Source organism: Amphiura filiformis, chromosome 20, assembly GCF_039555335.1.
Source record: "Amphiura filiformis chromosome 20, Afil_fr2py, whole genome shotgun sequence".
NCBI lineage: Eukaryota > Metazoa > Echinodermata > Ophiuroidea > Amphilepidida > Amphiuridae > Amphiura > Amphiura filiformis.
Genome location: NC_092647.1, coordinates 11,529,664 through 11,541,285, shown reverse-complemented (window position 1 = coordinate 11,541,285; position 11,622 = coordinate 11,529,664). Strand labels below are relative to the sequence as shown.

General features: G+C 35.7%; 1 protein-coding gene across 1 annotated transcript in view; it reads right to left on the bottom strand.

The window, feature by feature from the left end:
- Window positions 1-1,904: 1,904 nt before the first annotated feature.
- LOC140143055 (uncharacterized) overlaps window positions 1,905-11,622 on the bottom strand; it is a 36,858-nt gene continuing 27,140 nt past the window's right edge. Inside the window, exon 2 of the mRNA XM_072165100.1 lies at window positions 1,905-2,099. Within this exon, the coding sequence (XP_072021201.1) occupies window positions 1,905-2,099 (195 nt within the window). The remainder of the gene's footprint in view (window positions 2,100-11,622) is intronic.

The following is an 11,622-nucleotide window of genomic DNA, read 5'->3' as shown; positions in this document are numbered from 1 at the left end:
TTTCATATACCAAACTAACACTCAAACGATAAATCGAAGAAAAGATAGGACTTTTTAATTGCTTTTGGGATATTAATTGTAACAATCAAATCACATGCGTTACAAACTTCAACGTCTGACGGACATTTAAATATCTTGAATGGAAACATTTCACATCTATCAGGAATATCCCTGCTTCTACGTCATATTTCTGCCATGTTATACAAATCTACATCCAAGGTTAGACTATACAGACAGAATAGAATACTGATGCTTTAACAATGAATAGTGGATTTAAGTGACTGCTCCCAGTTTTGCTCCAAGCGCGAAAATGATGCATATGCCCCCATCACTGGCATTATCCCTCCAAATTGGTATATTGCAAACATACCAGTATAACGTATTTATAATTTTGACATTGAAAGAGCTTTTGACTTAGTCTGTGGAATTATACAACACCGAGACTATAGTGATTTCGATTTTAGCAACGCTGTAGGCGTTGTATAATGTATCATATGAAATGCAAAATGATTTAGTTTCTCTTACCCCCGATACTCTGTTTTCATCAATCTAGAGTTCAATACATAGCGCCAAAAAATTAATATGTGAGAGACAGACAAATCTTGCTTTTATTAGATTAAAGTATTTACTCTCATGAACAAGAATTTGAAAGGCAAAAACGAAGATTAGTATTTTAAACAGAAGGACGTTGAACTGTCTGAACTTCGTAACCTGATGTTATAACATGCTTAAAGGTAAGTGGCCTGTTATCAGCATGACTAATGAAGTGCTCTAAATAATACGTATAGCTATCAGTTAGAAAAAATGTTTACCTATAACTATAATCCTTGGCATTTAAAAGACATTCAAGATGTATCATTTTATCTTAAAAATCAACCTTCACATTCAAATCTATATTCTAAATCATTTCACGCATCTGTAGCCATTGGACTCATTCTTGAATTCTGGAATCACTCAATGAGTAAACATATAACTATACAGAGATACCAGGTAATATAGAAAAGGAGTAAAGATAAATTACCACGACCCCTTCTTCATAAAGTTCAGTGCTTAACAAAATTACAATATTTTTTACTCTGGCTCCACTATTAATTTTAATAAGCGCGTGATAAAATTTCGTTATTGTGTTCAAATTTTTAACGGTACCATTTTTTTTAACCATACTGTAAAAAAACAAATTATCAGGTAATAATCCATGTGCCTTTATTGTAATAAGATTGTGGCACAGAATACGAGGAATGTCCTGATGCCATTGAATCATTTTATTATTTTTTAATTCGCTTTATAATACAAACAAATTGACATTATTAACATTTAACATTCCTTGGGGCAAACTTTATAAATCTAATGATATTTACTTGAAGCGTTTGTATCTGGGAGGAAAAGCCGACCATCATATGAAAATATTGACCTTTGGTATTGAAGAATAAGTTTCACAAAAGACCAAAAAATAAATCTTTTTGCACTCTGCAATGATTCATACACATAAATTATAAGGAAAGGGATAACGTATATAATATATAACCAGTTATTTGATGTAATCTGAGAGGTTAAATCGGAAGACAACTAATGGTTAGGCGACGGAAAAAAAACTGTTCTACGGGCGGACGGGCCTTTCAAGTAGGGTCGGTCGGTCAGGCTTTTTTTTTTGTTGTTATTGTTTTTGTTGTTGTTGTTTTGGAAATGACCCAAAAAATCACCAAAATCTGTAAGTAAATATTTGCAATTTGGGAAAATACACAAAAACTGTTCCTGAAATTGTCGAAATTTGGGTCGGTATTCATTTGTACAGGCTTTTTTCCCCAATTTGTTCAATGTCTGGGTCGGTCGGGCCCGTAGAACAGGGTTTTCTTCTTTCATCGACTTATGGAGATTTCAACGGTAGAGTGGGATATCAGATGGCACTATGGGAGCCACATCATGGCCCACACAGTGACCACTATACCAACGGAAACTGCAGTCAGTTGTTCATCACAAATACATTCTCCCAATACAGGTAAAGTATAATTCACACCTCGTTTAAGTGGAACTTCAACTTCAGTGACAGTCAATGCTCCCAGGAATCCTTCAATTCGGGCTTTCCTGATGAAGATTTCGACCTGTTGTCAAAGAAAGTGCCACCATTAAAACCGCAAATTTACACCTACATCTACGTACGTGTGATGGTGACAAACTGCTAAGAATGTGTGAACACGGAAACATATTTATTTTATTTTTGTTAAATTTAGTTAAATGGACGCAAATTGTCTTCATATCTGAAAGGTTACAGAAATTGATTTAATTTCACAAATATTTTGTCAGAAGTAAAGTAATAACGCGTAAATACATAATTTTCATTTGTGAATATCTATAGCGATAGTAGCACTAGCCTTGGTAACTTTCTGGAAACTGGAACGCCTTTTGAGACGCCCATCCCTACCAATCGAAACAAAAATCAAGCTGTTTGAGACAACGTGTGTTACTGTCTTTCTGTTTGGGTGCGAGTCATCACCAATGACATGGAAAACAAGATCAATGCCTTTCCAACATCTTGCTACAGAGTCATGTTAAACATCAAGCGTGTGGATCGGATTCCAAATAAAATCATCTGCAATCTGACCAACACCAATCCACTGGTTGCCAGAGTCAAGATTCATCAACTCAAATTTCTCGGCCATATACTGCGTCTTGAAGACGGCGAGCCTGTGAAAGAGTATGAATGACCTTTATATTCTACCACACGGGAAGAGGAAACCGGGACGGCCGCTCACACTGTGCTTACAGTATGTCCAGCACCTCCTGGGAGATACTGAAGGAATGCTGCAGCCAAACAAAATTGTTTCGTTTGCCCAGCCGGGATCGCAATAGTTGGAGAAAGCTTACGTCATGCAATGCTGCTGGAGTATAATGCCATGTGGGGGTCACGCATACCCTGCAAAAGAATTTGAATATTTTAAAGTAAATATTTGTGAAAGCAAATGTAATTCGTATACAACGATTTTTGCTGCTCCACAACTTCTCTGATACGTTCGATAGCAACATATAAATATTTAAAAGATAGAGAGAAACAATATCAAGATATGTATTTTTCCTCATTTTAGGGTATATGCTTGACCACTGAGACCACTGAGTTATAATTTATCAGTACCATAAGGCCAAGAGAACTTTTCAGACAAATATCAACACAATTACTACACATTTATAAAACAATTTAAATAGTTATAACTATTTTATTTTATTAGCCACTAAGAGATTCTGAATTTTTTGGTTTTCACGAACGAAAGTATTTACGCATAGCATGTGTGAGAAAAAATATTTGAAGTGAACTCTTTATATATCAAGCACTAACAAGTTGTTACAATATGCGAAAAGTTTGCTTTAAAAATCTGAACACACATGATGCTTTTTCATTGAAGTATAAAGGAAGACCGTCCGCTTATCCAGACCAGAAACTGTAATGTCAGCGCCTATCTGGTCACGTAGGCATTACATATAGTGCCTTTTATACTCGTAGCATAATGTTGTTGTATACATAAGGAAAATTAATATATACATGTAATTTGAAAGAAACAACGTTCTAAAGAGGAGCTTTCTCGCCACGCCTTCATTATAAAACACAAGACCATACCACTATTCTTGCTTACGTTGTGTCTTTTCCTTACTAAAATCTACATGCACTGCAACTGACAATAACTTTTAATCTTCATAATTATGTTCTAGATTTACTTTATTAGTGTAATACTCAACATCTCATTTGTGCAATGTATCCAGTACATTTACGATGCATACTGTATACATCCTGTAAAGATGCAATAAGAACCACACGAATCAGATCTGGGGCAGATAATCGCTGTATTCAATTGTGAATTTTATACATTGTTAAATTACACAATGTAGCATATCATTATAGCGCCTCAATTTTGTTGTGAATTGTGAAAGTTACCGAGTAAGAAATTAAATCACTTATGTCTGTTCGATATTCATCATTAATGTCCAATGCAGTATGCACATGTGCATTAGGGTGTGGCGAAAAACACTTTTTTTTGTCTCGGATCGATTTGGAACTCTCGAAGAAATTTCACTTAGAGAATAAACGATAGGAATTTTTATTTTGCCTAGCCTCTACCGTGTGATAGACGACAGGCAGGTCCAATATTTTGAGTAGTGGATGCCGGCGCAGCCGGTATCCACTACGATAAAAATATTGGACCTGCCTGTCGTCTATCATAGGTAGAGGATAGGCAAAATAAAAATTACTATCGTTTATTCTCATTCTTAGTCAGTTAAATATTATTTTAATAACTGTAAACAAATTTTTTAAGCAAAAACTAAGTTACCGTCATAAAAACTCCCCTCATTATAAAATGAACGAAACTTGTTTACAACTTCACGTATTCTGTTGCGCGTATTGCTAGCGCGTTCGCGTATTCCGCACTAGTCTACGCATCCAGCGCGATACATACGCGCACCTCTACACGCGTGTTACGAATTATCAAGACGCATGATGACGTGGGGTCGTCTACGGCCTGATAGACGGCACCCGAAATCATGCGATTGTCCAATCAGAAATGTGTATACGAACTAGACCACTCCCACTGACTAAGAATAGGGTATACACTACTATTGCACTGATAGCCAGAATGGAATCAAGTGATTCACAAAGTAGAGAGCTCCCTAAAATGCATTTTTCTATATAAAATTAAATATATTCCAACATTCAACAACTCTCTATCAGCAAGCTTGGGCTATTAAAACACTTTATCGAATGCCAAGATGGCATAGGACACGCGTATGGTGACGTACGAGGCTGACAAAACTACAAGGCTGGGCATGCTGGAAGCCCATTCAAAAAAAAACCGGCAACAAATTGAAAAACAATATACTTACAATGGAGGTCTTTGTCGATTTCCAACTTTTTCGAATAACATCATTTTGCGTTGACAAAACATAATGCAATACGGGTTAATCATTTAGTCACGTAGCCACGTCTTCATTATAACAACACAAGGATACTGAAAACAACTTTTAATCTTTATAATTATGATATAGACTTACTTTAATAGTGTAATACTCAGCATCCCATAAATTTGCGCAATGTATTCAGTGCATTTACGACTCGACATATTCCTCCTATGCTTTGTGAATATAAAGATGTAATAAGAAAGATGAAACATCATGAATCAGATCTGGGGCAGATAATCGCTGTATTCAATTGTGAATTGTATACATTACACAATGTAGCATATAGCCCCTCTATTTTATTGTGACTTTGTGAAGTTATTGAGTAAGAAATTTAATCACTTCTGTCTGTTCGACATTCATCATTCATGCCCAATGCAGTATGCCCATGTGCATTAGGGTGTTGGCGAAAAACACCTTTTGTCTCGGATCGACTTGAAACTCATAAAAAATGTCACTAGGGTATTGCATGTGCTATTCTGCTGAAACATAAGAAAGATCGAAATATGTTTCGCCCAGGGAGTAGATTTTCACAAAATCCCTCCTTGTTTACTATTTCTTACTGTATACAGAAATCAGCAGGGATAACCTGGAAAAATAGCCTACATTAAGATGATATTATCAGAGCCAATACTAAAGAACATCTGCTACTTTGCTTTGGCAAATAATAATAATAATGATAATACAGTAATGGACAAAAGTTTGGAATATTTTTATTTTTTGCATAGCCCTGTTTTTAAGGGGGTACTACACCCCTGGCCAATTTTTTGCTTATTTTTGCATTTTTCTCAAAAATTATAGCGCATTGGTGACAAGTAAGATATGTATATTATAGGGGCAAGGACTACAACTACTGCACTGTAAATTTTATTTCAGCACAGACAACAGTTGTGGAGTTACAGTCAAAAATGAGGGAAAACCAATATTTGATCAATAAATCAGTAACTACTTGCCTTGAGTTGCTGAATTTACAGTTGAGTAGTTGTAGTCCTTGCCCCTATAATATACATATCTTACTTGTCACCAATGCGCTATAATTTTTGAGAAAAATGCAAAATAGGCAAACAATTTGCCAGGGGTGTAGTGCCCCCTTAAGTGCAGGTTTCTTACCATCAATGACCCGTCAGCCATGCAAAATCGATCACGGGTGTATGGCAAGGTCTTGGATACCACTCCATATCACATAATACGTAATGTAGGACAATGGCTTCTTGTGTCTGACCAATGAACCATCGGGTATCCTTTTCGCATTTATTTTAGCGATCCAAAAGGTTACATTGGCTTTTGCATTACCATGTGAAGAAACCAGCTTTACTTTGTTGCATCTGTCTGTTGTATAGGCCTACGATATTTCTAACCACGGGGTGCAAGTTGAGCGCAGATTTATACGCCCGCGTCATTGAATTACGTAATCGCGGCTAACGACAGAAGGATATTGTTGCCGCGTTAGGAATTAGATAAGGTGCCGTTTCTAAAATTTTGAAGAGACGTCGAGAGACGGGAACTAAAACACCTAGACCAAGATCAGGTCGACCCCGAAAGACAACCGCCAGGGACCGATTTCTCCTGAGCCAAAAAGGAAGAGTCATATCCAAGATTTAAAGTATTTGAGCGACATGTTCTTTCTTTCTTCAACATGTACACACAAAATTATATATTGTTGACCCCCATTTTTATTAGCCAAGGTCGATCGTCTACCGACGGCCTAAGATGAACCGATGCCACTGAAGAGCGAAAGGGGGGGTCCGCCCCCTGCACCCAAGACATATTTAAAACAGCGTTCCTATGGCTTTATTGCAATGAGCTGAAAACAGTGAGATTGTATAATATAAAACATGTGCCACAATCCGTACATTTTGAGAACATTCCGCCAAAGCTATAAAAACACCAGTTAAATAAACAGAAAATTTATCAGAATAGAACGCTTTAAATGTTTTTGACTGGCGCAGGCGTAAAGGTTAGCGTTGACATGTGAAATAGCAAAAAGAGTTATTCATTTTAAAATGTACTATCAGGGATATGCCGTGAAAGCATAAAAGTATTGGATATTAAGCTTCAAATTGAAGACACATCCCTACAATCCTCAGTATTTTTTTTATTACTATTCGTTGGGTATTCTACATTAAGTGTCTGTACGGATATAGGAGTATAGCATTGACTAAAATGTCAAATTGTATACGTCGTGGTTTTTTTTGGTCTCATCACTAGCACCTCAAAAGGCAAAAGATGTATTTAATATCGTAAGTTTCCTAAATATTACCAGATAGCATGGTTAAGGTTTCCGAGCTGAGATGTTTGCGGTTGCATAAACAGTTTGCTTCCTTTTTCATAATTTTTTATTAACTGATCGTACATCAAAATACCGTAGAGTTTTGAGAGTATAATTTAGAAACTCAGTTCAGCATCATCGTTCGTGAAACATTTTCCTTGTTGAATTCGTGTGACTTGAAAGTTTATGATCAAAATGCATTTTTAAAAAACCATCTCCACACCAGAATATCAATAATTATTACACCAGCTATATAAACATGCAATGCATTTTACCTATTGCTTAACAGGACCAATTCACAAGAAATATGTTCATTTGGGAGTGCTGTTGACTAATTCGTTTACTTTATAAAAAGTATAGCAATTGTATCGAAGTGGAAGGGTAGCTATAAGAAAAATAAAAGAAAATAAGGGAAGACAGCCAAACTGGTTCACTGAGCTCAGCCAAGCTTCACTGCCTTCGATAACGCATTCTAGCGGCTTTTAAGCAAACCAAAAACCCATAAAACCGTTAAAAACTGACAGGCTTTCTCTGTTGAGAAAAAAATCGATCGAATCTATTTGATGACCATGCATGAATTGACAACCCTTGACACCTAATTGGCTTTCTATTGACCGCAGACAATAACCCCAGACATGGCTGCTTAATGACCACTTGAGTATTTGAAGAGTATGTCGTTATGTACCTACTGAACACAAAGGAAATTGATTATGGTTGTGTCATTGACCCCCTACTAATTGTAAATACGTAATTATTTCGATATTGCGGGGTAATCTACCCCTCGTTCCATGAGGGTAAATAATGTACAAATTAGTATACATATTCGCTCTAGGTGTAGATTTCAAACTATCATTGTGTGTATATATAATTGTGTTAAGTAGGATATTTTCCCACCGGGAAAATAACCGACTAGATGGACATTATAAAAATAAAATTGAATATAACGAAGATATCATGTGGCTGTATTGTATATCACTTACTGCAGAGTATAAAATTGTAACATTCGTATTTAAACCAAGTATTGCTTATCACTGCTTATTGCTATTACGAAAACTCAATTAAATTGCCTCTGATAACATGTTGCTTTAATACAACGATGCAGGTCTTCTGTTAATTATCAAGGAGGTACTACACCCCTGGCCAATTTTGTGCCTATTTTTGCACTTTTCTGAAAAATTATAGCACATTGGTGACAAGTAAGATATGCATATTATAAGGTCTAGGACTACAACTACTTTACTGTAAATTCAGCAACTCAAAGCTATAGTTATTGATTTATTGATCAAATATTGGTTTTCCCCCATTTTCCCTCAACTGTTGCCTGTGGTGAAATAACATTTCCAGTGCAGTAGTTGTAGTCCTTGCCCCTATAATACATATATATATCTTACTTGTCCCCTATGCGCTATAATTTTTGAGAAAAATGCAAAAATAGGAAAACAATTGGCCAGGGGTGTAGTACCCCCTTAAGTGCACACTGTCGTAAATGTTGTTAAAGTTGAGGGGGGGGGGGGACAAGAAAAATATTTTAGTGCAATTATTGTATGTATGTTTAGACAAATAAAAAGACAAGTGCTAGAGAACGTCACGTGATGCATATAATCGGAACGTGTGCCATTACACATACTTTTTTAAACGTCGCAGTACATGATGTGTCCTTTCAAAGGTTAGTCATCGTTGTATGGACGTACTAACCGCGTATAATCAAATTTACATTGCAGGAAAAAGGAAACAATTTGATTGTAAATGGATGCTGTAAGGCGTGCTACTAGTTATATACTTGTTTGAACATGTAATGTAGAATGAGTGCATATAAATGATTGATTTAACCAGAAAACGAAGACTTTTATTTGGAAACATGTGGAATACTTATCAGACGATTTCTCTGATCTTCGAGAGGCAGAACAAATAACACGACAATGAAATTTGTCCATAACATCCATACGTTAGCGGCGACCATTGTGACCTAAAAATGCCGGAAGAGATTTAGGAGATGAGCATTCGATTTAGAGTAGGTTAATTTCATTAGAGAGGTTTGACACATGGACATTGGCAGGTTTATGTATTCATTAAAAAGAAATGCTAAGGATTTAGAAGAGGTTTGTAAATACATATATTTGGCAGCCATTAGTGATTCACGAAGAGTCGATTGTTGAATTTAGAGCAATACAAGTCTAGAGACGCAGTCCCATTCTTTGGAATTTTGGGGGTCCGACTGAGCAACTCAGTAGTTGGGAAGCGAGATTTTCGTTTGGTTCAAATATCAACATAGATCACGTCTTTCACCTTTTACGGCATTGTTAAAAAAAAGAAGCTTAAATGCCCTGGGAAACAGAACCACTACATAACACGTCAGTGACATTTTCCTGAAGGAGTATTAAATTGAAAGAGAAGTTTTATTGTCTTTTTTAAATTCAGTTTTTGGCACACCTATACGTATATAACCTATATCTGCATTTGCTCATGAAAGTCGTTTTTAAAAGCCCACCAAGTGAAGGATTTACTAAAGATTATCCGGGTGACATGTCTTTTATATTTTTATTCGAAAGTTCGGCATAGTTTCCTTAGCTGGAAACATTCCAATTCTGAAATTATTTCTCATCGTGCATTGCAGCAATATCGGGGTAGTCCTACTGAAAAATAAAAACATTATGTTACCTCCAAATATATTACCGATAAGTCTTGCAAACAGTACTATAGATATTTAAAAGCACATAATCTATTTTTTAATTGTCATGAAATTATTCAGCGATTTTTTTACATTCTACAAAAAATGATCCAGTCGACAGGACTTGATTAATTAAAACACTAATTAATTAAAAATTAAACGACCGAGATTTATTTGCTCTAATAGAAAGTTGCATATTTATATCAGCTATCTAATGTTAAGGTGGCACGATCGTATTTGTTATGTCGTGTATGTCTTTTCAAATTGGACTACTAAAAACCTAGTGCAGTGCATTATGGGAAAACTTCCTACAGTAGAATGTGTCCAGAAAAGGAAACTCTGCCGAACTTTTCATTGCATACACGTTTGCCTGCTAACAGTTTATTAAGTGATGGTGGTAGATCGTTCTTACAGCGCGTAAACAATTTATCAGGGTAAAATGATGTTATGTCATGAAATATTCCGTAGAATAGATTCGTTTTCAAACATTAGCTGACAGCGAGGATTTGTATTGACGGAGAGTGTAAGCAATTTATTAACCATAGAGCTACGTAGTGGTGAGGTGTACCACCCCCCTAAGATTATTTATCCGTCATAAAAAAACGCACGCCTTTACGCCCAAACCTCCTAAGCTAATCGTAGATCTATCCTTTGGGCTTATTTTAGTGATTTTTTTTACCACAGCCCCTTTCCCGGGGGTAGGAGTAGCCATCAAAGATGATCATAGGATGGGGGGACGTGTGAGGCCCAATGATTTTCATTTCGCTCTTGTGAAATTGTTTATTTTTACTTGTTTCTTTTTTTCTTTATTTACAGCGAAATATTCGTCAGACTTAGCAGCTTATAACCAAATAGTTAGTAACAGAATAACCAAATGCTAATAGTAATTGGCTTTCTATATGCTTTAGCAGGCAATGATTGACTGCTAATAGCTAAACAGAAAAGTACGTCATGGTTTCCTATAACGCATCTTAACCAAATATCTTATGTGTTTCGTTAGAAACTTGATATTTAATTCAACCAAATCGTTGTCTGGATCTACTACTTTTCATCTTGACTTTGAGAGTCAAATGGATTTAATAAAGAGCTTTTGGCTTAGTCTATGGTTAGAGGAGATGAAGTAGAATTTCATGTCTCAAAATGCAGCAATTATACAACGCCGAGAGGCTAGTAGTAGTTTTGATTGTAGCAAACGCTGTAGGCTTTGAATAATGTGACATGTAAAATACAATATGGTTTAGTTTCACTTATCCTTGATATTATGTTTTCGTCTTTCAAGAATTCAATACATTCAATACTGGTTATTCATAGTCACGATGTATTACATACAAAGACAAAAGTTATTGAGTGTTAATACGATTGGGTTATTGACTTCATAGACAAGGATTCAACGCAAAAACCAATTATTATTCTAAACTGAAGGCCGTTGAACTAACCCGAACTTTGTAAGCATGTTAAGTACATGTATGAGGAGGAATCTAATATACGTAATAAATAAAGTTACTATAAAAATGTAATATACTAAATGCTGAAGTTTCGATAACAAAAAGCATTGCCTGCAATTATAACTTATCAGTATCCGTCGTTATAAAGTTTAAAAAACTACGCGGGATTTCAGCCCAAATCATTATTCATCAATATGAAATTCTAGCTTTATAATTCGCTTATAATGTGTAAATCCTTACCCTTATCTTTAACCATTACAATTGCACCCATTTTTGAGTTCTTGAACTACACTTAGGTAGAT